Below are 27,901 nucleotides of genomic sequence, written 5' to 3'. Positions count from 1 at the left end.
CGACGGATATGAATGCAAAGAAATGCTTAGAACTAAGGAAGAGTGAAGGAATTAATCGACATATAGTCAACTTGGATTATCAGTAGAGATGAGCGAGCATACTCGCTAAGGCAAACTACTCGAGCGAGTAGTGCCTTATGCGAGTACCTGCCCGCTCGTCTCTAAAGATGCGGGGAGCGGCGGGGGAGAGCGGGGAGGAACGGAGGGGAGATCTCTCTCCCCCCCCCGCTCCCCCCTGCTCACCGGCGCAACTCACCTCTCACCCGCGCCGGAAGCCGAATCTTTAGAGACAAGCGGGCAGGTACTCGAATAAGGCACTACTCGCTCGAGTAGTTTGCCTTAGCGAGTATGCTCGCTTATCTCTAATTATCAGTTTATAGTTTACAGATACTACAACTAGACCACATTCACACTTTTGTATCACTGGTCAATATTTTGCATTGGTATTTGTAAGCCAAGACCAAAAGCAGATCCAATAAACTGAAAACATGAATAACCTTCCATTTTAACCCTCTCTGTTTATGTTCCATTCCTAATTTTGACAAATACCGATGCAAAACACTGATAGAACTACACAAGTGTCAATGAGGCAATATTCTGTTGAGTGAACTGAACCAGTAGAACCCTGGATCACGGTTTCAAATTTGGCTTTGATAAAAGTTGAGTCTGGCAGGAATCTGAACCTCAAGCGTTTTGTTTCTGGAAGTTCATAAAAACCCCTAAAACTACTATTGAACGCTGTCTTAAAGTGTGGCGGCAGTTCTGCAATGGATGTGGCTCAGTGGTTAGTACTGTTGCCTTGCAGCTCCGGGTCCTAGATTCAAAACTGATCAAGGACAACATCAGCCTGGACTGTGTAAAACTCCGTAACGATGTTTTCCTTGGTCAGATTTGAGCTTAGGACTGCAAGGCAACAGTGCTAACCACTAAGCCACCACACATTTACATTTCTTGCTTTGAAGGAGAAAGAGGGGAACAAGAAGAAGAAACACAAAGAGAATATAAAAACTCAACTTAGTTGTTATCCTCAGTCAGTTTTGAACCTTGGGCCCCAGCCCTGCAAGGCAGCAGTGCTAACTACTCAGCCACCATGCTTATTCTTTCTTCTTCCACAGAAGGATGAGAAAAAGGTGACATTCTTCTCCTCTTTCTATTCCTCATCTTCCTCTTGCTTCTTATTCCTCCTTCCTCCTCCTCCGGAGAGATCCCCCTTTTCTCCTCCTTCTTCTGGTGTTTTCTTTTGCACTATTGCCTTGCAGCACTGGAGTCCTAGATTCAATTTCAATGAAGGACAACATCTGCATGGAGTATTACAAAGCCCAGCACAGCAAGGTAACAGTGATAACCACTGAGCCACATCCATTGAAGAATCACCACTACCCTACTAGACAGTGTTGAATACTATTTTCAGGGATTTTTATGAACTTCCAGTCCGGGTTGAACTAATTCAGACTAAACCGAACGTCGTGACGAAATTTAGTGAACTGTCGGAACTGAAAAGTTCACTCATCTCTAATAATCTGTATAAAAGGCTAAGTAATTGTACATACATTGCTTTACTTATCTTTTACTGTTCCTGAGTTATAGCAGAGCGCACTAATATTTATGTGCAATCACAATTTTCTAATGTCATGAAAGAGTGTTTTGGGTGTTGTAAAAAATCTTTGCATTTGGGCTCAACAGGCAGTCAGCAGGAGGGAGCGGGCGGGAGAGAGGGAGAGAGATCTCCCCTCCGTTCCGCCCCGCTCTCCCCCGCAGCTCCCTGCCCGCCGCCGGCACCCGAACCTTTTGTCTCGAGCGGGCAGGTACTCGCTAAAGGCAATGCTCGCTCGAGCAATTGCCTTTAGCGAGTATACTTGCTCATCTCTAAATCTTAACAATAATAATAACACAATTAATATTGACAGAGTTTCACAAAATGTCAGATTACAGAATGTAGGAGACTGCTTCCTCTTAGCGGTTAACACTCCAATGCAGTCTATCAAAAGGCAGATAACAGTATGCCCCTGTAATGCCCCTTTAAGAAGTGCTCAATACCTTAGGCACTGCCTGACTTTCCTTGGGCCACCAACAACTCTGTCCAAGAACAGAGGCTTGAGCATAAGCAACTTGGAAGCAATACAATGTCCAAAGTGTAAGTCCTATCTTCTGCATCAGGCCTGCTACCGAACTACTTACTACTTTACTTATTGGTATGCACACCCAGTGTCCCCTTTTGAGGCCAGCCTCACTCACACTTTGTTGTGTGGGAGTCATAGCTGCTACTGACCTGGGCTTGTACTGGGTCAACAGTACAACTCTATCATGGTTATCCTCAACCTTTTGTCCGTTTTGGCTGCTCCACCAGGTTAGGGAGATGGCGCGGCTGCTCTTTCACTCTTGGTTCCAGATACTCACAGCAGGTCTCCAGGCCTTGCTCACAGTCCTTCAGGCACCCTTTTTGGGGTCAGCTGCCTCTTCTGCAGCTTTGCAACTGCTCTTCTCCTCAGCTTGGCCAGCTGCAGTTCCTCTCTTTCTGCAGCGGCCCCTACACACACTGTTGCGCAGCATGAATTGTCCTTTTTTATATTCAGGAATCATCCCACTTGAAGGTTCCCAGTGAGCATGCTCAGTTCTGCTGCACCAAAATTAAGGACCCGGTAATTCTGGCACAATTTTTGGATGCATTATTCAGTCCATCTCAATAGTAAAATTGTAGACTTTTAGGGGAGCCCCTTACAACTAGGTTTCACAAACATAAAAGAAGCCATAATTACCTCACTCAATCCTCTGCTACTTTTGTTCTGCCTGTGACAATCCCGTGCCATTGTTATTCCTGTTGCAGCTGTAATGAGGTTCAGCACAGGGACGTATGACCGCTGCAGCTAATCAGTGGTCAAAGTGAGTCAATGATTGGCTGTAACGGTCAAATGTTCCTGGTGTCAATGATGTCATCGCAGCTGCAGGAAGTGGAGAGCAGAAGGGAGCCAAGCACTGGTGTAACAGTAGTAGCATGGGATTGAGCGAGATAAATATGGATTTTTTTTAAAGATTCTGCAGCCTAGTGAGCACTTGGTGACAACATTTTTGTGCTCACATAGAGAAAACAAGAGAAAACTTTCATATTTCAAAATCAGCTATCATGCAGTGGGAGAGATGAATCAAAACAGGTATAAAGGGGAAGTAGTGTTTTTGCCTATGGTCAGGGGCGTAGCTAGAGGCTCATGGGCCCGGGTGCAAAAGTTTAGCTTGGGGCCCCCTTCCAGACCCGTCCACCCACCACTCCTTTTCACAGCTACTCCTTGTATATCACTTTTAGCTACATTACTGTTTTTTTAATGACCCATCAATAGATCATTAGTAATCAGGGGTTTTAGATTTTTAAAACATCCAGAACACAAGCCTCAAGGCACGCTTTGCTTCCCCAAGAAAGAAAAAAATAATTATATATACACATACATAATACAGGCACACATACATTGGAGACAGCATGAGCTAACTTTTATAACATGTTAGGGCTCATGTCCACGACCAGGTCTTCACCACGTATTATGCACACGTGGTAATCCCAGCATGCTCTCTTTCTCTGCGTACCACGTAACGTGAGCCCTGTACACTTGTATGATACACTGCCCATACACAATACATTGTTTCCATACGCATTGTCACTCTAAACAGAGTGGGGAATTAAAAAAAGAATCCCCCTGTGCATGTGCAGTGCTACACAAGGCCATATGTGGTCCCTGCCGGCAGCGTGCATGGCTGGGAAATGTGTGAGATGCTGGTGGTCTCCCACAGTGTTGTAGGCTTATGGCTGTGGCATTGAGCCCTTAGTCACCAATACAGCGGCTCGGTTCTAGCATACCTCTAATAGTGAAGTCAGGTGCCGGCTCGCAGAACCCCCCTCACTCACCCGCACTCCCCATCACACAGAACACCCCTCACTCACCCTCACTCCCCATCACACAGAACCCCCCCCCTCACTCACCCCCACTCCCCATCACACAGAACACCCCTCACTCACCCCCACTCCCCATCACACACAGAACCCCCCTCACTCACCCCCACTCCCCATCACACACAGAACCCCCCTCACTCACCCCCACTCCCCATCACACAGAACCCCCCTCACTCACCCCCACTCCCCATCACACAAAACCCCCCTCGTCCCCCCCACTCCCCATCACACAGAACACCCCTCGTCCCCCCCACTCCCCATCACACAACACCCCTCGTCCCCCCCACTCCCCATCACACAGAACCCCCCTCACTCACCCCCACTCCCCATCACACAGAACACCCCTCGTTTCCCCCACTCACCATCACACACAGAACACCCCTCACTCACCCCCACTCCCCATCACACAGAACACCCCTCGTTTCCCCCACTCACCATCACACACAGAACACCCCTCACTCACCCCCACTCCCCATCACACACAGAAGCCCCCTCACTCACCCCCACTCCCCATCACACAGAACCCCCCTCACTCACCCCCACTCCCCATCACACAAAACCCCCCTCGTCCCCCCCACTCCCCATCACACAGAACACCCCTCGTCCCCCCCACTCCCCATCACACAGAACACCCCTCGTCCCCCCCACTCCCCATCACACAGAACCCCCCTCACTCACCCCCACTCCCCATCACACAGAACACCCCTCGTTTCCCCCACTCACCATCACACACAGAACACCCCTCACTCACCCCCACTCCCCATCACACAGAACACCCCTCGTTTCCCCCACTCACCATCACACACAGAACACCCCTCACTCACCCCCACTCCCCATCACACACAGAAGCCCCCTCACTCACCCCCACTCCCCATCACACAGAACCCCCCTCACTCACCCCCACTCCCCATCACACAAAACCCCCCTCGTCCCCCCCACTCCCCATCACACAGAACACCCCTCGTCCCCCCCACTCCCCATCACACAGAACACCCCTCGTCCCCCCCACTCCCCATCACACAGAACCCCCCTCACTCACCCCCACTCCCCATCACACAGAACACCCCTCGTTTCCCCCACTCACCATCACACACAGAACACCCCTCACTCACCCCCACTCCCCATCACACAGAACACCCCTCGTTTCCCCCACTCACCATCACACACAGAACACCCCTCACTCACCCCCACTCCCCATCACACACAGAAGCCCCCTCACTCACCCCCACTCCCCATCACACACAGAAGCCCCCTCACTCACCCCCACTCCCCATCACACAAAACCCCCCTCGTCCCCCCCACTCCCCATCACACAGAACACCCCTCGTCCCCCCCACTCCCCATCACACAGAACACCCCTCACTCACCCCCACTCCCCATCACACACAGAAGCCCCCTCACTCACCCCCACTCCCCATCACACACAGAAGCCCCCTCACTCACCCCACTCCCCATCACACAGAACCCCCCTCACTCACCCCCACTCCCCATCACACAGAACACCCCTCGTTTCCCCCACTCACCATCACACACAAAACACCCCTCACTCACCCCCACTCCCCATCACACAGAACACCCCTCATTTCCCCCACTCCCCATCACACAGAACACCCCTCACTCACCCCCACTCCCCATCACACACAGAACACCCCTCCCCCCTCTTAATCATACCGAGGACGTTCCCTCTCACTGACTGCACTTACTTTCACTATGGTCTCTGCGCAGGCAGGCAGCCTCTCCTACATCGGCGCTTCCTCCCAGGACCTCCGCTCAGACTCCTCCCCTCTGATGATCTCTGTGCTGGAGAACCAGATAGGGGAGGAGTCTAAGCAGAGGTCCTGGGAGGAAGCGCCGATGTGCAGGAGAGGCTGCCTGCCTGCGCAGAGACCATAGTGAAAGTAAGTGCAGTCAGTCAGTGTCGGAAAGTAAGCCCCGTGGGCCCCCAGGGGCTCAGGGGCCGGGTCGCAACCGCACCCCCAGCACCCCCTATATGTACGCCAGTGCCTATGGTAAACTCTTATTTTAAGAAGTCTTTTGGAAAATGAAGGTGCAACTTGGCAATGATTCTACTTTTACTTTGCACAAGTTTTGATTCATCTCTATTTTCCATAAATGTACTGTTATGTACGTCTTGGACTGCTGACAAAACCATGTGGAGATTTGGTACTTGAGCATCAGGACTGATGTGCTCACTTGCTACACAGGTGGCTAGATGCAGGAACAGACAGAATGAGACGTAGCGATCAAAGCGAAGCACTCTGAACCCCTCAGACAGAACCCACCTCACAGTGGGGCATCCGTCCGAAAGGGACAACCCACTACTTCCACAAGGACAGGTCAAGGTCAGAGGAGAACCAGAGTACAGAAACCACAGACAAACAGAAACTCAATAAATAAAAGGCGAGAATACAGAATGCATGACAGACAGAGACAGAGGAGCAAAACAAAACATGAGAGCCAGACAGAAGCGCTGAGCAACCTCACTAGACCAAGACCACAGAAAATAACCAGCAACTCCCAGCCAGGAAGGGCTGAATTAATAAGAAAACTTGAGAGCTGATGGCTGACAGAACTGTCAGTCACCAGCCATTACCGCAGCTAACAGCTGCAGGACTAATTAACCTGAACTAGTAAGCACAGGAGATAGTAACCAAGTTAGGATAGAAGGCCAGGGCAGTGCCAAGTGTGCTGGCAGAGACGTGACATTATCTGTAACTGTCAGATCTGTATTCAGTATATTTTAAGTATTTTGAGGTTCTTTCTTTAAAACATTGTTTTTTGTAGACAGCATGGTAATGTACTTCATATTTATTGTACAACTCTTTAGTAGAGGTTAGAATAGCATGTTCTCCAACACAAGATACCATGAACGAGATATGCAAGTAGAAAATGAATCTTAATAATGTTCTCTAGACAATCGAAAGCTGCAACTCACTTTACAGAAGAAATTCTATTGAATGATATGTAAGTATAGTGTAAAAGGAGGAAGTCTGTGTATAAGAGTTGGCAGAATCAAGAACAACATTATGTATTTCTTCTTTACTGTACTTTAACCCTTTCCAATCCACTGTCTGACGTCTGAAGACATTCTGCTCCGATGTTGGAAGACGTCCGACAGGGTATTCTTTATATATATATTACTGGCCACTATGTTGTCAGGCGCTTCTCCGCCTTGTTACATACTGCAGTACTGGCTGTAGCCAGCAGATGGCATCTGTGTATAGTGACAGAAAGAGAAAGCCCCCTAGGAAACCCTGAATCCAAAATTGGATTGCAAAGGGTTAAAGTGAACCTCCACTTTTGGGTCAAATTTACTTAGAATGTAGAGAAGTAAACAGGAATTAATTTAGTATTTTACACTCTCTGTGAAAAAATTAAGCCCCTAGAAGGAGTTGTCAAAATCAAATAAAAGTATATTGTGTGATTGTAACATTGATATAAGTAAGTGATTACAATATCAGTGCAAAGGAGAATTTATTATGGAAAACTGAACACTTGAAGGGAGGCTCTAGTACCCTGTTGTACCGCCTCTAGCTTGGATACAAGATGTGATACGGGCAGGCATGGAGGCTCTAGTACCCTGTTGTACCGCCTCTAGCTTGGATACAAGATGTGATACGGGCAGGCATGGAGGCTCTAGTACCCTGTTGTACCTCCTCTAGCTTGGATACAAGATATGATATGGATGATCATGTAAGCTCTAGTACCCTGTTGTACTGCCTCTAGCTTGCATACAAGATGTGATACAGGCGGGCATCAAGTTCTAGTACCGTATTTGCCATCAAAAATTATAGAAACCCCAGCTTAAAGTCAGAAAGCAGTGTGAACATAGCCTTACCAAGGTATATTCCACAGGAAGGATTGATCCTAAGGGGATTATGGTACCATATGGAGTATCTAAGAACCTATTGAAACTCGGTGTGCCATTGTACAGGGTCTGTGCACAAAGATCTCATGGAAATCACTACTCCAATATACCTCAATGCTGGGTTCATACTTAAACACTGTAGCCAATCTAGAATGTGGAACTGCAATGAAAACTATGACATGCACAGAAATTACATAGAACGAAAAAAGTTTGCTTACCATGTTAGCCAGTAGAGAAAAATGTGATTGTTCTGAGTAGGAGAAACCAAGTAATCTTGTAGATATGATACGTTTTAATGGCTAACAAAAATACATGATGTTATAGTGAGCTTTCAAACCCACTCAGGGTTCTTCCTCAGGCTTAAATGGAATAGATCAGATGAGGCATCTATATATACACACATACATATAAAAAGGCACAGACATTAAGTGATTAATTTGCACTTAAAAAGTACCAGAACAGGATGTTTATAACTATATACTTATTTAGTCCACTGATAAGGGTTGTAAAAGTTTTATGGTCTCTAAATTTGTGTTATGGGGCCACTAAGTTTATTACCATCCTTGATATTCTCAAGAATGGAATGAAGCTCGGATGGGCTTTTTGCATCAGTGGAGAATATGAGAAATCTGGAGAAGAGATAATATGCTGGCCTGGTGACCCCCTGACATCAATTAAGAGACCATAAAGCTTTCACATCTCATATCAGTAGACTAATTAAGTGTATACTGTTCTACACATCCTATTCTGGTATTGTTTTAAGTGAAAAAGTTGCGGTTCTGGAATGTCTGCCTTGCTGATAGTCTGGTACTGGTTTTAGATATATCTCTACATCTTCTGGCTCAGTTGGTGTGGTATTAGGTGTGATGTGCTTGGTCGCACCTGTGGGTAATTCTAAGGCTATTTAACCTGGTCTGATACTGAGCTGAACATTTCGGTTAATTGTCAGTCTCTGTTTGGCTGAGCCAGCATTCAGAGCCCTGGTGCTGCAGCATTCAGTTACCTGCATCTCAAGCTAGGTACTGCACTTGTTATCATTTCTAGTTTTGGTTTTCTTGTGTTTTCCCTTTCCCATGTAAGGTTAACTAGGGGCCGAGGTATGCGGTCATGGCCGTCCTTATCGGGGTGATCGCCCTGCATTCAGGCATGGCCCTTCTGTGTGTTTGGTTACATAGGTACAGTGTTTCCCACAGTTTGGTTCTATCCCTGTTTTGTTTGTTCATTTGCATTTGTGGGAGATCTGCGGGTGACTGATCCAGCGCGTCCTCGTTGAATGTAACAAAAATTAATCACACCATGTCTGTGCCTTTTCATATGTATGCGTGTGTGTGTATACGTGTGTGTGTGTGTGTGTGTGTGTATATATATATATATATATATATATATATATATATATATATATATATATATATATACATACAACTCTTCGAATCTATTCCATTTAAGCCTGAGGAAGACCCCTGAGTAAGTTTGAAAGCTCGCTATAACCTCATGGATTTTTTTAGCAATTAGAAGGTATTGTATACAAAAGATTATGTGGTTTCTCTTACGGTGGACAATCACAGAAATTACATGCAACTCTAGCAGGCAGTACAGAACACTATAGTTGAGCTAGAGTCATTGACTATAGATCTTACGCCAGTTTTAATTTTGTATTTGAAGGTTCTGTCATGGATCCATCTGAAAATATACCAGAAGGAAAAATGCTGCATGCAGCACTTTTTCTTCCATTCAAAAGTCGGGCAGCAAGGTGGAAAGTGGACAGGACCCCATTATGGTCAATGGGGTCCACCCGGAGCTGTTCGATTCTGTCCAGAAATGGAACCGTTCGGCCGTGAGGATTCCCCTTTCCTGCTCCCTGCTCAGAATGTCAAACCACCCTTACGTTATGTGTGGTTGACTTTTAAAAGATTATTTCACTAAAAATAGCAACAAAATATAGAAGTATGGTTATTTTGTCTGCATGGTTATTCAATGATTTACTGTCAGTTTCTGGATGTTTAGTCCTGTAACCATATCCACTTTAATAGCAGGCACATTGCTGTAATTGCTGCTTATCAGACAATGGAAGTTGAACATATAGTTGAACACAATGGACTTTGTTAATAAGGCTGTATTTATTAGGTATATTATATTTGCTAAATTATATTCTCATATGACCTGTGCCAAAATTACTAACTCATTTGGTCAGTTAGGTGTAAAATATCTGGGCATAAAGGAGTTAAGACTATGATAAATCACATTCTTATTCATAATCTCATTGCATTAAACATCTTGGCTTATCAGACAGATTAATCAATATGCTAATTAAGCCTTGGAATTAAAATCCACATCTGAGGTCCTAAGCAGTTAAGACAAAGAAAAGCATTTATGCATGGGTCCTGTATACAGATGAGCGAACCTACTCGGTTCGGGCGTTTTTGCACTCGAGCACCGCTTTTTCCGAGTAACTGACTACACAGATGAAAAGATTCGGGGGCGCCGGAGGTGAACGGGGGGTTGCAAAGGGGAGTGGGGGGGGGGGGGGAGAGAGAGAGAGAGAGAGAGCTCCCGCCTGTTCCCCACTGCTACCCCCCGCTCCACCATGCCCCCCCCCCCCCGAATCTTTTCGTCTGAGTAGTCAGTTACTCGGAAAAAGCGGTGCTCGAGTGCAAAAACGCCCTAAACGAGTAGATTCGCTCATCTCTAGTCCTGTACTGTAAAGGCTTTTAGTGTGAAGACCTCCACTAGTGTTGGGGCCCTTTTACATAGAACACGTATTATTCAGTGTATCGCTAGATTGTGCAAAATTGAACAATAATCATTTAGTGTAAACACCATCAGCGACTGAACGACAAAAGATAATTTGGTCACTTATCGTTCAGTTCATGCAGGCATAAAAATCAAAATGTGTAAACAGGCAGTTGATCATCTATGAACAACTGCCTGTTTACTCTGCATGGAGGCAGGCAGCCGGAAGAAATCTCTGACATGCTCAGCCTCCATGCACTGAAGGATCATTGCTGCTCTCTGAAAATACAGGAGTATTTATTCTCTTAAGTTTTTAGAGTTGACCCTTAGAAAAGCCACTAATGTCAAACTGCAATGTTTGATGAATATTTAGACACATATTTATCAACTGTTTCAAGCATACATGTTATTTCACAGAACAAAATGTCACGGGTATGTACAAGGGGTATTGCACTATTTTTGTCCATTATATTCTGCATTTTGTCACCAGTTTTCCCATCTGCATGCTCCATTTTTAATTTTCAGTCTTCTCTGATTTAGTGGGTAGAGACTAGCTGTTACAATACACAGATACATAGAGAATAGAGAAGTGCTCCTGCTTTCTTATCTCTATGTAGCACAACCTCAGAAGTAGAGAAAAAATGCAAAACATATGTATAGCAAATTGACACACAAAGTAATGACAAAATACAGAATAAAACATACAATCTTGATTAGACCAAATACAAAATCAAGACCTATAACCCCCAAACATACCCCCATAACCCCCCCCCTCCCCGCAGAAAACATTAAAGAATAATGGTTCCCTCCATAATCAGTAGTAATACCACCCAAACACCTACTAAGAATGTGTATCTCATGCTCGGGGGGGGGGGGGGGGGGGGAATAGATACATGATCTAAAAAAGTGCATAATCATAAAGTGCTACAACAATGTAAACAAAAGTATACAGATAAAAGCATTAGTACAAGATAAAGAATAAAGACTTGTAAACCAAACAAGTAACCTTACATTATAACAGGAGTACAGCACTACAAATAGAGAAAGGAAAAGGGAAAAACACCCCACACATAACACTAGTCCAATGCTGGGAGAAAAGCCACCTATTAAACTTCCGGCCTTAGCCAGTGTAGTTGGTCATCCACACTGTTGGTCAAGGCAGAAATGAAGCCGTTTATTAAAGAGTACCTGCATTTCCACATTCCCAAAACCCGTGACATGAAGTGAATCCACTAGACCTGTCCTGGTGTGGTTGGCAGCTGACTCCTCAAATAGAGGGACTAGACCAGGAAAGGAGTGACTGACCCTTGGCTGCAGAGGGAATGGAAAGCCCCTACCTACCAGCAAGGCACTCGCCCTGATAAGGGCGGCCCTGCACTGGAACCTCGGATCCGACTATCCCTGATGGGGGAATAAACATAGGAACTGGCAGCAGACAGAGGAGCACACAGATGCAGGAAAGGACAGGGGCAAACTAAAAACAGGAATGAGTACTGACAGAAAACAAACAAACATACAGATACAGGGCTCAGATAGCATAAACAGAATCTGGAGACAAACTCATGAATACAGACAGAACTCAGACTGCATACTCAAAACTCAGAGAGCTGTAGAGGCACATGGACAGATATACAGATATGATCAATGAGAAGACAGTATCAGCAGCACTCACCAACACCAATAAATGGCAGGAGTTCTCAAAGCACAATGGTGCACGCCAGAGGGAACCGGATCCCAGGTTCCCAGAACAGTCCAATAGTAATGTATGCAGGCGGCACTCCAGACAGCGCAATTAAGATAATCAGCAGACTTTATTATAGTCCATAGCACATAAGCACAGCCGCTTATGTGCCATGAGATATACAGATACGAGAGGGAACTGACAGGCTGTAGAGGCACACGGCCAGATATACAGATACGGAATCAGAGTTATCCATACGGCCAAACACAGAGAACATGTACACAACACAGATATACACTTCATACGTGTAACTTCTATTACGTCTTTCACACCCAAGAACTAGCGATCTCAGACAGAACTGCAGAACGGACTTAATACATGCCGAACAGGCGAACTCAGACAGAGCTGAGATTGCATCCACTGAGGAAGACTGCGGTACTGCTGCATCAGTAGAAATGGAACTCCAGCAGGTGCTCAAGATCTGTTCCTGGCGATCACGCTGTTGAGTCAATTCCTGCGCAAATCTGAAATTGCCCCAGTAAAGAGATCAGCGGGATCCATGGCCTCAGAATTCTGTTATGGATTTTGGATTGTGGATCCACTGGACCAACCAACCAAGCCTAGACAAGTCCTGGTGTGGTTGGCAGCTGACTCCTCAGATAGAGGGACCAGGACAGGAAAGGAGTGACTGACCCTTGGCTGCAGAGGGAATGGAGACCCCTACCTACCAGCAAGGCGATCACCCCGATAAGGGCGTCTCTGCGCTGGAACCTCGGGTCTGACTATCCCTGATGAGGGAATAAACATAGGAATGGGCAGCAGACAGAAGAGCACACAGATGCAGGAAAGGACAGGGGCAAACTAAAAACAGGAATGGGAACTGACAGAAAACAAACATACATACAGATATAGAGCTCAGACAGCATAAACAGAATCCAGACACAAACTCAGGAATATAGACAGAACTCAGACTGACTGCATACAGAAAACTCAAAGAGTGGGGCAGAACTAAGATGGCACAAACAGAACTTAGACAGAAGAAGGTGACCAAAGAAAGCAATGTGTCAGAACACTTTCAGTGCTGGACAAAAGCAGACAGGGAGAGCAGAGCAACGCTTGTAGCTGCCTGTACCCACATAGGGGCAGCAGACACGAGTAGTGACCTTACACTTTAGACCTCTCTTGCTCCATCAGCCATTTTGTCTTTTTCTGGCAGATAAAGACAGCTCTGTATAACCCCATATAGCGCTATATGGGGTTGTCTTCCAGTGTCGTAAGGAGTTAAAAGCGGCCAACGGAGCAGGAGCGCTCCAAAGTGAAAGTGCAGGTACTCTTTAAACTTCTTTTACTGGCAGCCAATGTAAATGTCCAGCTCCACTGCACTAACAGCAAACAGAAGGATCAGCTGATTGGTGGGGATCTTGAGTGGTGGATCCCTGCTGATCTGCTATTGATATTCTATCCTGAGTAGAGATGAGCGAGCGTACTCGGCCACGCCCCTTTTTCGCCCGAGTGCCGCGATTTTCAAGTACTTCCGTACTCGGGCGAAAAGATTCGGGGGGCGCCGTGGGTGAGTGGGGGGTTGCAGTGGGGAGTGGGGGGGAGAGGGAGAGAAAGAGGGCTCCCCCCTGTTCCCCGCTGTTTTGTCCATAATGGGACTAAAACATACTTGTCCGTTTAAGCCCTCACTGTGGATTTTAAACTGCAGCATGACAATTTATGCGGCATATTTTCAAATGAGGAGGTGAAATCTGCACCAAAATCTGTCAAAATCCACATCAAAATTCACACCAATTGGTGCAGATTTTCTGCAGTGGACTTTCAGCTATGGCAAATCCGCAGCATTTCTGTCCCATATTAACATACCCTAAGGCTAATTTCCCACGGGTGAGCGCGATATTGCTCTTGTTCATGTTTTTGTGTCAGCGAAGTAGTGATCCTCCAGCGTGGCTTTAAGTGGATCGGCAAGTGTTTCCCATTCGCATTGCACTTCACACTCTGTGCAATGTTTTTTCTGCCCCATTGAAAACAATCGACGAGGCATTCTGAGGGGACACCCAAAGATAGGACATGCCACAATTTTTTCCGGCACCGCGAAAATAAAATCGCTCCCGCATATGACCCTATTCAAAAGAATGGGGTTTATATTCATGTGAGATTTGTGCATCTCGCAATGCACAAATCTCATGTGATTTTTCTCGGACATGTGAAAGCGGCCAAACTGTATAAAAAGACGTAAACGTACCCTGTGTGGTTCAGTTGTAAGGAGAACACAGTTATTACGTTTCTAACACTACCTTGTCCCAACTCATTTTCACCCATGTATAGTCTTCTTTGCCCAGCTAATAACTGATGACTCTCCACTTCAGCATGTTTCTGTAACATTGCCTCTGGTTCTCTCTGGTTTCCTGATTCATTATAATCCATGTGTGAAAGCATTGCTATTTCTGAAGCTAGTGGATTAGGGTCACCAAGCTTTGGTCATATGAATACTACATGCATCATTTACATTGATATACCATCACAGATAATAAAAGTGTAGGAGAAAATAAAGGAAAATGTGATCTAAAAGAGCTGCGTGAATAAACCAGCTTGCTTTCTATAGTTTCCCAGAACAGATTTTTGAGGTATAAAGTGTGTGAAGACACCTAGGGGGTGAGTGGGTTGGGGAAGGAGGTGTGGGTGGGGGGATGACATGAAGAGATAGAAGAACTTCAAGTTTTTAATAGACCTTATAGAAATTCGATGTGGGTGCGGTTGGTAAGATGTCAAGTTGGCCATCCAGGTCTCCCAGATATGACCCAGCATATCCTCTGTTATTGATGCCACTGTGGTTAGAGACATTGTTTTAGGTCATCTTCTAGTGCCCCCAACAACGTCCACATAAACATCTGCAAGATGCTTTAAAAACTTGAAAAGTCCTTCTATCTTCTCAGGTCATTCTGGCTGTTGGATGTCAATTCACGTATAAAGAAATCAGCTTTACCTTTGCTCCATTGTCTTTGAATCCCACTGAACATGTAAATATGTCGTGTTGCATGTATATATGTGTTTTTCAGGCTGGCTTGATGGCAAGTTGTGGTGTTCTGTGATACCGTTATGTAGAAGAGAGAACGTATGGGGCTTTGGGAATGTTGTTCAAATGTGTTATGTCTTAAATATACCAGCAAGTACTGCAGAGGTAGCCTGGATTGCCGTGCGGAGAGGAGTTCTGCCCGTTTTGGTTGCGGAGCTCTATGGTCGCATGCAGTTAGAGGCCAGTCTGAGTTTAGAAGAGAGCGTGCAAGGACGCAGGCCTGGTTCTTTCCTGTGCAGGCCTGATTCCTACAGGAAACCAGAGCCATCTGCCCTGTGGGCGAACATAGAGTGGCTATTCTAGAGTGGCCTCTTTGCACTGAGTCTCAGCTCCCTCTCCTAAATGCCGGTTCATGACTCCTGGGAAGTCACTTCCGCACTTCTTTGTTACCGCGTAACTGCACACATGTTCCTGGAGAAGGACAATAAGTTGTTGTGTTGGAGAAACCGTGTAAAGGTAATAGAGTGACTCTGCCTTACTTGGGGTCACTGTAGTGGATGTTTGCAAGCAGCTGTTCATGGAACTCTCAGCTGGTTACCATCTAAGAAGCCAGAGTTATACTTTCAGCATGGGAGCGCTGTACATTCTTGTTATTCATTTTATTGCCTATCGCCTGGATAGCCCTGTTATATATACAGTAAAAGTTGGAAATGCAGTCCAACCTCTCATCCCAATTTTGTCATGGGCCCAGTTTAGCAAGACCTGACATAGGCCTCCGATGGTCTTGAGGTGCTCCGAACCTGGCCACAAGGTTTTGTTGTCGTATTACTATCCTGCTGCAGAGAAGGTGACTATAACGCCGAGGAGAATGGCTACAGCCTGTCAGACAGGCCAAATTGCAGGTTCCAACCTCAGCATGGCTTGCAGTCTCAGCTTCATTGACCCCCTGATGGCAAGAGACATATTCTAACCACCAGATTGTCTATCCCCTTCAGCTGTATAAGTGTGAGGCTGTGACTGTGCAAAGGCTGAGACTGTGTCTTCTGGGAAACATCCACAAGGGGAGGTACATGGCCCAGCTAGACCCAGGAAGAGCGTGGTGCTAGCCAGAGGCGTAACTTGAAGCTGCTGGGCCCCAATGCAAAACCTGTAACAGGGCCCCCAACTATAATGCTTCATTCATAGTACTGGGCTCCCTATATGGAGAGGAGAGGCCTTATGGGTCCCCCAAGGCTTCTGGGCCCGGGTGCAACCGCATCCCCTATAGTTATGCCAGTGGTGCTAGCTAAGGATGGAGCACAGTGACTATAAATATACACTGCACTACGAGGCTTGTAGAAGGGAACTGGGAGGCATAAAAAGAGAAGGGGTGGCTCCATCGGGTAAAATATTTGTTACTGTGTATAATAAGCTGAGGAGCCTCAATTGAGTCAGAAGCTCTGTACCCGTGGCCAAAGATGTCTGCATGTGCTGTGAATTTCCCTGGGGTTTTCTGAAATTTGCTGATGCTTCTCCAGCTGATGACCAGACAGATGATGCTTGTAACAGCCCTTGGTGATGTGCAAGTAAGTAAATAAGTACTTAACCTTTGCTAGAAATTATTGCAAAAGTATACTATATGCACCTATATTACAGTTCATTCTATGAATAAACTTGCATTAGATTTAACTCGTTCTTTTTTAAAGGCGTATCAGAACCTCAAACACAATACACTGTTCAGACAACTTCCAAGGAAATAGGCCATTCTACATTCCTGGGATTTGGCCTGGTAGTCCCGTCCTGAGATAGGCTGGACTCTACTGAACCTGACAGTAGAAGAGGTAGTGTTACAGGCGTCCTGAGATACACCATATAATGCACAAAGACTGTCTTGCTGTCTGTGAGTGAGTGAGAGCGAGGACCTCAGGTGGGGTGTGAGTGTCTGGTGGTGAGATGGATTGCTAGCCGTCATCGTAGAGATGGGAAGAGTATAGTAACCCTTTAGCTGTAGGGAACTGTTGCCAGGATATAAGGGTCCTTAAGAGCAGGGCAAAATATAGAAAAAGACTAATGCCTGACATGTGAAGAGTGTGTCAAGCTTGAAGAATGTGTGAAGCAACATAGACTGTGTGTGGTCTCTGCAGCCCAAAACAAAGACTCAATATTGAAATTTCTATATTTTTATAATTAACTGCTTTCCTGTATGTTTGGTATTTGTGGATACTTATGATGTTAGCATAACTATTACATAATATACAGTGTAATTCACTGGACAGATGTCTGCACATTGTTTTGCTGGCACTTCCTAGTTCACAGCAGAAATACAAATGTAACTATTCTCCCCAGATGTAAATTAGCATGAAAACAAGGTGACAGCTGGAACCAAAGGGAACACAACAGCAGAAACAACATTTATACTTCTGCTATTTAGGCCGCCTGCAGACGAGCGGGTCGGATCCGGCAGCGAGAAATCTCGCCGCGCGATCCGACCCCAGAGCCTGCAGGGGCGAGCGCGTACTCACCCGCGCCTGGCGGCCCCGGCTCTTTGATGTGCCGGCTGCCGCGCAGCCGGCGCATGCGCAGACCGGAGCCGGCGGCCAGGTGAGTGCGTGCCCCGCAGGAAATTAGAACATGCCGCGGTTTGTTTGCCGCGCGAGATTTCGCGCGGCCAAACCGCGGCCGTCTGCATAGGAGTGCGTATTGTAATGCACTCCTATGCAGACTTTTAGCGGCGGAAATCCCGCGGGAAATCCCGCGGCGGGATTTCCGCTCGTCTGCAGGCGGCCGAAAACTGTAGTTACATATTATTATGTTGACATGATGTTAGGTTACATAATGTTATGTTGACAGACATTTGCTGGATAGTTCACCCCTTCAAGCATACATGAGTTTTCAACAAGTTTTCTAAATTACAGTAGATTCTCCCTTTATTCTCTCATTTGCTGCTGTTTGCACCCTGTCTCATGTCTAAAAGTCCCGATTTCTGGATAGTCTTTCCATTTTTCTGTTGACCTGCTGTCTACATTTCACATTTAGTCAGGTGGTGTGTTGTAAACCTAACAATTCCGCCAGTAGTTCACTGTCCTGTACTTCCTTTCCCTTACTTCCTATGCTGCATTGTTCTGTGTCTGGTCCAGTCAGAGGGAGGCAGTATATGCATGCCTGCCACTTTGCTTTCCCAGGATGATTGTATAAGTCAGGCATTCAGAGACATTCTGGCCAAATGGTTAGTAAGAGCAATATAATGTGCACACAACACATACACACATGCTGTAAAGCTGTAGAGGCAGAAATTATAGAGAGGTTTGCAGATCTGTCAGCATGAGTACAGGGGAGTGAGCCTGTGAAGTTAGCCCCTTCCTTACAGCTAAGAAAATGTCCCAGCATCCGAGTTACCACAGAAGTTCAGTACCTAACAACAGGCAGTGGATTGCAGAGCAGCTGGAAGGGAGACCACTAGTGGAAGCCATTTTTAAACATAATTTACAGTGGTAAAATAACAACATTTTTAATGAAAATATATTACAAGATTGATGAGATACACACAGCTATTAGATAAGCAGAAGTTGTCTGAAACATTAATGCCCCTTTAGAATGCCCATATGCATGAAATAACAGTTGGACGAATTTGCCACTTTTTTCTTTATTTTTCAACAATCTCATGTGTGTGGGCAGCTCCCAACTAGCACCTGATGGCAAATCTCTGAGGCTGTGATGGATTAACTGTATTATAGACCCTGGGCTGTCCACAAAAACTGATTTACCCCTCTGTATCTTTAGTCAACACAAATCCAGAAGGGCAAATAATTTCCACTGTAGATTTTGCTGTGAATCGGCAGCAAACTATGGACGTGTGATATGTGGATTTTGTCAATGATTTGGCTATTGGGTTTTCCACCACATAATGAGCATGTGGTGGATTTAAAAATCTGCATTATGCTAATATTTCCACGAGTTGTATCAGTATTTGAAGCAGCACCCTATACAATGCTCCACAAAAATAAAATATATATTAATATATATAAGACATAAATACCCTGTGTCCCAATAGATGTCCTCTGCACTATATACATTTCCTGTGCCCATCTGTATATATCAGCAATGTCCCCATATACACCCTATTCTTTTCCAACTACTGTGTATAACTCCGCTCTATACAGCTTGGCCCTGATATGCATACTATACCCCTTTTATATTATGTGTTCCAACCCACATAAACCCTATTTCACCACCCGCATATATTCCGGGACAATATTATGTTCATCCCCATAAACGCCTGATGCATCCCTATTGATATGCATGGTGCACACCACCAGGCTCATGTGAGGAGACTAGTAGCTGTGCCTCATCCAAAATGGAGACGCCTGGCTTTCACTAGGCATGTGTCCAGAGAATGGCAGCCACCAAACCGAGGAGGAGCAAGCAGCAACTGTGCTTTCCCACTGCTGTCATGACTTCCTCCTTACTATGAGTACAACCTGCTGCAGCCCATTCATTGGTGGTTACTAGTGCAGGTTTTATTTAGAATGGTGGACAGTTTGGAAGCCTTGGGTGCCAGGTAGCTGCCCAAATCGCCTACATTGTAATCCACCGCTGGGCATGGGAAAGAAGGATGGGGTAGTTTGAATTTCAACAAACTGCACCTATGTGTGAAATTGTGAAAGTATTAATATTGTATGCAATAGTGTCATGTGTATAATATTTGTCCTGTGTGCATAACAAGAAATATATGAGTAAGAGACGCATTGTAGTTACATTTTACTAACAGGGTCCCAGAGCATGCAGTTTTGTTATAATTAACCTTTGTAAGCACACATAGACTTTGAATAGTTTAACCTTGTGGGGGATGTGTGGGGGTTTTGTTCAACTATATAAACTCTTGCATTGCAACAATTAAACAAAGGACCTTGGAAACCTCACTAGAGTGTTTCTTATGTGTACTCTTCTCTGATGCATTGTAATACTAATTAGGCATACATGATTGATAAGGCTACGATACCCCCTGAGTATCATCTAAATTAAGTGATTACTCTACCAGAACTAAATATACATGCTCAGCTGGACTGACTGTGTGTTAATGGTGGAGTCTAAAAAAATAACCGTTTGCCGAAAATGGTTCAGCTGACAACTCTTTCATGTGTTTGGCCGGCTTTATAATAATCCATAGTTTCTATACATTTATTACACTCTTGAGAAAAAAATGTGTGTTCTATTTGTTTACCGAAAGCTAAAGGCTGAACTCTCATATTAATTCATTGAGTGCAGCCAAGAGTATGGGAACAAATAATACCTAGAAAATTAAATGCTTAAGCCGATAACTGGATAAAGAAAGACAATTTGTAAACAAGTAATCAGACTACATTAACATACTGATACATTACTCGTCCTACGTGGGCAGACAGAGACAGCATCGTGTGTGTTATGATCAGGTAGTGTGATGTCAAATCTGAACATCGGTGATAAATACCAAGTCATCAACAACTGTGTAAATACTATATGTTTGAGATATGGAAATCGGGAGTCGGTGCTGTTGTTGAGAAATAGCTGGTATTCTTTTTAAGGAAACTGCATGCCAATAAGAGTGAAGAGTAACCAAAGGGTGTTAAAAGGTAATTGTCACCATTTTAAAAAGATTTCAGTTGAATCAGAACTATTTTTACTTATGCACAAGGAACTTTAACCCCTTCCCGCTATATGACGTACTGTGGGGTGGCTTGATAGAATGCCTGTCAAATCACAGTATGATGTAATGCTATAGCATTACATTATACTGCAGGAGCGATCAAAGCATTGCCAGCTGTGGTCCCCCAGGGGGGGCTACAAAAAAAAGTAACAGTAAAATCAATAAAGTTTTATTAATTGTAGAAAAAAAAAGTAATAAAGGTTTAAATCCCCCCCCCCCCCCTTCCTTTTGCCATATCAATAATAAAAAAGTCTAAAACATAAAACAAAAATACATATTGCCGCATCTGTTAAAGTTTGCTCTATTAAAATAGTGCATTATTTATCCTGCATGGTGAAAGCCGTCCGAAAAAAAAATAAAAAGCGATCAAAAAGTCGTATGTATTCTGAAATGGTACCAACATAAACTACAGGACATCCCACAAAAAATGAGCCCTCACACAACTGTCAATGGAAAAATAAAAATTACGAGTAGTACAGCAAAAAAAATATATATATTTACAAGTTTGGTATCGTAGTAATCATACTGACGCATAGAATAAAGTTATCATGTCATTTTTGTTGCAGTTTGTGCGCCGTAGAATCAGGACGCACTGAAAGATGGCTGAATGTCAGGTTTTTTTTTCATTTTACTCCACTTAGAATTTTGTGAAAGTTTTGCAGTACATTATATGGTACAGTAAATAGCACCATTGAAAAATACAACTCGTCCTGCAAAAAACAAGCCCTCATACAGCAACATTGATTGATTAAATAAGGGAGTTACAATTTTTTAAAAGGGGGGAGGAAAAAATGAAAATGGGGGGGAGGCTGCATCATTAAGGGGTTAAATAGCCCCAGAGATAAAAATCCAAAGGCATTGAGTCCAGCGACCTTGTTGGCCATTCTGTTGGAACTCTACAGCCAATCCAGTGCCTAAGGAATTGCACATGCAGTCATGCACAGCAAAGTGCAAAGATGCGCATTCTGCTTAAAAGAGCCTTGTGTGGCTCGGAGTGTTAAGGCAGCAGAAATGCAGTCCTAACTTGTCGCTCACGAGTTCAATCCCCGCATTGGTTCAGGTAGCCAGCTCATGGTCAACTCAGCCTTTCTTCCTTCCAAGGAAGCTTGGTGGAGGGTAATAAATAAAAATTACTTCAAAGTTGGCACTATACAAATAACAAGATTTATATATATTTTTTTTTTAATAAAATGGGAACTCACTATTCTCTCTGAGCACAGATGAGAACATGGCATCCTGTAACATCTTGAGGTAATTCTCACTGTTAAGTGATCCATCAAAAAAGGCAAATGATACAAGTCCCCCTAAATACCACACCAAACTATGACCTTTTGCAAACACATTCTTTTTCATGGGTCAGTCTGTGATTAATTATTATTGGACCAATTCCAGAGATTGTGGCGATTGTGTCAAGGCGCAGTGCTGCCGCTTCCCCTGTCCTGGGGTGTGCAGTTGGACGCCGACGCCATCTGTGTAGTGCAAGCTTCTTGGTGGTCTCTGCTCACGAATGGACTCCTGCCTGGAGTGCATGCGCACGCTGCTATCCTTCCCCTTAAAGGAACAGTACATGCCCTCTGGTTCCAGTCCACCTATCATCTGCTATCACCTGCTATATTAGGCAGCCTCCCCTCACCTCGGCTCCTTTTCTGGACTCTGTTTTTCTGACTGCTTGCCCTGATTTACTAGTCTGGCCCTCATTTATGTGCCACCAGCCCAGACTCTAGCTTGTTTTTTCAGACCTTGCCCTAGTGTAGGGTCAGCAGCCACGCAAACAAGACTATCTGTGTGTGTAATAGCTTGGAGACTCTGCAGGAAAGCCGGCTTCCTGCTTGGAGGGGTTAAACATGAAAACCGGGGTTCCCCAGCTGCTGTCACCACAGACAAACCGATTTGTGGCAAGGAGGTCTGTTTGAAGGATTTATCTCACCATTCACATAAACCAGTGGGGAAAAAATACGCAATATGGTTCAACTGATATGGCAAATCCTACAAGTGCTGTGAAGAAATATGACCTGCACTTCTTCAACATGTTCACGAAGACTGTGTTAAATGTTTAACCATGTGTATCCGACAGAATGGTGGACTCATTGAACGCATCGTCAAAAGCACTTTGTGAAACTTTTCCCTCACTCAACTCCTAAACAAGTAAAGATAGGGCAAAACTAACATTACAGGTGTGTTTATGAGTAGATTCTAGACAAGATTGATATATTACATGATGCACTTTGAAAAACCTGAGCTGAATTCCAAACGGTAGAGTTCAAAATGGCCACCAAGAACATCTCCTCCACAAAAAAATGCAGCCTCCCTTTCAATTAATACTTTCACACACTGGAAGTCAATGTTCTCATTATTACACTAGTTAAACAGGTGTGTCAAGACTTTTCCCTTACCCTGAATAATATTCATTCTTACATCATGCGCATTATAAAATCTATATATCCTGAGATTCAGGTCTGGATTTATGATGCTTGCTACATCTAAATGACATTCACACTGAATTTTTTTTATTAATGCATAGAATCGTCCTGGGGAACCCAGGTTGGGAATAAGATTAAAGTTTACTGATCCTTATAACTTATGTGCATAAATCAATAATATATGAAAATGTATGAAAATATGTAATACAGCATATTGTGTCAGTGGAAAGCGTACCTATCCTCACCATTCAGCAGCCTGTAGCTCTCCTTAGCCTGTTGCACTTTCTGTAAATTATCAAAAAACTCTGCACTCACAAAGATAAAAGAGTTCCCATTAAAAAGGTAAATACTACATGGGGGGAGCTGCAGCAGGGTCGCTCTTTCAGTGCTGGTGTGCTGTGAGAGGAAGGGAGTATCAACTTGCAATTACTGTATCTCTGTCTGTTTGTGCCAACTAGTGATGGATTAATTCCTCCATAGCATCACTTAGTGTAAGATAGCTACCCTATGCGTCAATATCCAACCTTTTATACACCATCTGAACTAGGCCTTGAAATAGAATACCGATCCAGAATACTCAAGCTCAGATTTTCCATCACTGATTTGCATAGCTTTTTTCCAGAGAGCATTGAATAGCCTATATAAGACTCTTTACACCCTAGTGGTGCTCTTTACAATGAGAAACATTACCACCCTTCAGACTCACATTGATGGCCTCTCCCTCAGCCAAAACAGAATGCTACTGTATATTGATAAAGTGCAAAATCTCTACAACAGCTGTCTGTATATGGATATTTTAGTTTGTACTACATCCCTAGTGAAAAGTGCAAGGCATGTTCAAAGTTCAGATATTAACTCGTAGGGTAGTTATCGTATATTCCGGCGTATAAGACGACCTTTTAACCCCGAAAAATCTGCTCTGCAGTCAGGGGTCGTCTTATACGCTGGCTGGCGCTGCGTGAGTTAGCCAATCACAGCCATTCAATGATGTCATTGAATGGCTGTAATTGGCTTACGGCGAGCGAGTTAGCCAATCACAGCATTAGTTTTCTGGAGGCAGGGATTTCAAGCCCCGCATCCAGAAAGGAATGCTCCGTTGGGGACGAGGAGGGAGCGACAGCCTGCAGCACCGTCGCAGAACGCCGGGGGAGGTGAGTACTGTTTTTAAAAAAAAATTTTTAACACCGTATTCCAGGCGTATAAGGCGACAGCTGGTGGGTCGTCTTATACGCACCGTCGCCTTATACGCCGGAATATACGGTACCTTTCAATAGGTGGTGCTGTAGAGGAATTATTCCATCACTGATTTGCATAGCATTTTCCCATGAAACTTTGCATGGCCTATATAGGACTCCCCATACCTCCATGGTACTTGCCATAAGGAAAAATATTACCTCTCAGACTCTGTTTGTTTGTGAGAATGCATGAGGGGGAGCAGCAAAGGGGAGACATCTGATTGGCTCATAGTACAGTTGTGACATCACCCCAAGAAGAGCCGCCCACTCAATAAGCATAGAAAGAGAAAGTAACTTTACAGAAAAATGCAGAGGGAATAAAATAGACCCATAATCTAAGGATTAGATATAGCATTTCTGACTGCACTACATCTAAAGGCCTGTTCACTGCTCAATTTTATTTACATCCATATTATTTTTTCTGTCACAAAATGGCGGAAATTAATAGAAAGCTGGCAAAATGGACACCTATTGGTCTCCGTTTTAGCAGATCTCAACAATAGAACTGATAGGTTGCATCCTGGTTCCATCCAGAGTTTCCGTTTTTAGGTTAATAGATATAAAGCAAGATGGAACTCCTGGATGTAGATAAAGCCCTCCGGAACCAAGAGTGGCTCCTGTCATGCATCACATGGACGGTATGAATGACCATCACGTAATCCTACATTTTAGCCATAGAAGTCACACGCATTCTAGCAGGTGAATGGGTGATAGAGAATAACAATATAACAAGAAGAAATAAGCTGTCCTACCTTGAACTGTGCACCGGAGTCCTGAGTGTCTTGTGGTTCTGCACAGCTTCCTCGACATGTCCTCACTGCCATAAAGAAAAGTATTGCCAGGCCTAGCGTAGAATTCCTCATCTTATCAATGACAATGGTTTTCTTGTGTCACCGTTGGAGAGCAGTAACTGAGAAAATAAATGTAGATAAATTAATCATTTTTGAATAAGAAGACTCCATCTATAATGATAGAGGACTATACTGGTTGAAGATGAGGAATCACTATCTCTATAACAATCCCAGAGCAGGGCTTCATAAAATACTCCTTATCTTCCTTGTTTAGTTTTCAGTCTTGCTTATTTATATCATCATTGTATCTGCACATGGAACTGACATCTTAGGAGATCTAAGAAAAAAGGTCCACATGATAGCCCCAAATCCCAAATGTCAATTTTAATCAGGTTAAAGAAATGCTAATTTTTCCATGTCAGTATTTTACATTAATTCAAAAGGTACCATATATCTCTATACATGGGCAAAGGATGGTTAAAGAGGTTATCCAGTTGTAAACTACTTATGACCTATTCTTAGGGTAGACCATCACTAGTAGGTCAGCCTCCATGGACCCCTGACGGTGAGCAGTTTACCAGGTCAGTGGGTTCATGCACTGAGCTGATTTCTGTAGAAAGTAGACAGCTCCATTTCCACTGAAGTGGCCAAGCTTGGTATTACAAGTGAAGTTCCCATTCACGTCAATGAGAACTTGGTCTGCAATACCAAGCTTGGCCACTCAAGTTGGAATTGAGCTGTCTACTTCCTGCAGAAATCAGCTCAATGCATGAGCACACTAGCCTGGCAAACTGCTGACTGTCAGGGATCTCTGGTGGCAGGCCCTATCCTGTTCTACTATTGATGTCTTATTCTAGACATAAGCCGTCAATAGTTTACAAGTGGGCAACCATTTTGAGGGGTTAGTAATAGTATTCTTAGTAACATCCATGTTTGTCTAGATGGTTGGTCTATATTGGTTAATACTAGAGATGAGCGAACGTACTCGTCCAAGTTTGATGCTCGTTCGAATATTAGGGTGTTCGAGATGCTCGTTACTCGAGACGAGTACCACGCGATGTTCGAGTTACTTTCACTTTCATCTCTGAGACGTTAGCGCGCTTTTCTGGCCAATAGAAAGACAGGGAAGGCATTACAACTTCCTCCTGTGATGTTCCAGCCCTATACTACCCCCCTGCAGTGAGTGGCTGGGGAGATCAGGTGTCACCCGAGTATTTAAATCTGCCCCGCCCGCGGCTCACCACAGATGCATTCTGACAGAGATCAGGGACAGTGCTGCTGATGCTGCTGCTGCTATAGGGAGAGCGTTGGGAGTTATTTTAGGCTTGAAGAACCCCAACGGTCCTTCTTAGGGCCACATCTGACCGTGTGCAGTACTGTTAAGGCTGCAGTGAGCAGTGTTGCCCTTTTTTTTTTTTGTATATCGGGCGTGCAGAGCATTGCGTCCTCAGTCTGCAGTAATTTTACATAGTATAGGGCCAGTAGTGGTGAGGCAGGGACAGTGGGAAAGGTGAAAGAGATATACTGTCTATATAGGCAGTGGGCTTTTTCAAACAAATTTGGGAAAAATACTATCTTTGGGCTGCCTGTGACCGTCTTGAGTGTACTGCGTCTCTGCTGGGGGTAGTAGTCCTAATTAATACGCAGCTAAGTGTTACAGCAGGCTTGCGCAAAATTCTTTCCTGGCTCTGCATTGCCCGTTACATCACCGCCGTCATCCCATCCAGAGGGAAACAGTATACATATATACGCTGCCTACAGTATCTGTCTGCTGTCTCAGCTCAGCCTTTAAAAAAATAGAAGGAAAATACTTAAGGCCTACTAGTGACCTTTGGACACTTGACTGCTTCTGCGCTGTGAATTCCACTAGCTCAGTCATACGCACCTACGTCTCACTACAGGCTTGCGCAAAATTCTTTCCTGGCTCTGCTGTGCGTTCCGTAAGGGAAGTCAGCCTCCAACCACAGGCCAATAAGCGGCACATTTAATTACAGCATTCTGTTTCTGCACTACTGGTAATACAGCATGCTGAGGGGTAGGGGTAGGCCTAGAGGACGTGGACGCGGGCGAGGACGCGGAGGCCCAAGTCAGGGTGTGGGCACAGGCTGAGCTCCTGATCCAGGTGTATCGCAGCCGACTGCTGCGGGATTAGGAGAGAGGCACGTTTCTGGCGTCCCCACATTCATCTCACAATTAATGGGTCCACGCGGTAGACCTTTATTAGAAAATGAGCAGTGTGAGCAGGTCCTGTCGTGGATGGCAGAAAGTGCATCCAGCAATCTATCGACCACCCAGAATTCTGCGCCGTCCACTGCTGCAACTCTGAATCCTCTGGCTGCTGCTCCTCCTTCCTCCCAGCCTCTTCACTCCATTACAATGACACATTCTGAGGAGCAGGCAGACTCCCAGGAACTGTTCTCGGGCCCCTGCCCAGAATGGGCAGCAATGGTTCCTATCCCACCGGAGGAGTTTGTCGTGACCGATGCCCAACCTTTGGAAAGTTCCCGGGGTCCGGGGGATGAGGCTGGGGACTTCCAGCAACTGTCTCAAGAGCTTTCAGT

General features: G+C 44.8%; 1 protein-coding gene across 1 annotated transcript in view; it reads right to left on the bottom strand.

The window, feature by feature from the left end:
* Positions 1–25,412, bottom strand: part of TAC3 (tachykinin precursor 3) — a 55,463-nt gene extending 30,051 nt beyond the window's left edge. Inside the window, exon 1 of the mRNA XM_066589002.1 lies at positions 25,302–25,412. Within this exon, the coding sequence (XP_066445099.1) occupies positions 25,302–25,412 (111 nt within the window). The remainder of the gene's footprint in view (positions 1–25,301) is intronic.
* Positions 25,413–27,901: the final 2,489 nt, after the last annotated feature.

The sequence above is a fragment of the Eleutherodactylus coqui genome, chromosome 1 (genome assembly GCF_035609145.1).
Source record: "Eleutherodactylus coqui strain aEleCoq1 chromosome 1, aEleCoq1.hap1, whole genome shotgun sequence".
NCBI lineage: Eukaryota > Metazoa > Chordata > Amphibia > Anura > Eleutherodactylidae > Eleutherodactylus > Eleutherodactylus coqui.
This window is presented reverse-complemented; position numbering and strand designations above follow the sequence as displayed.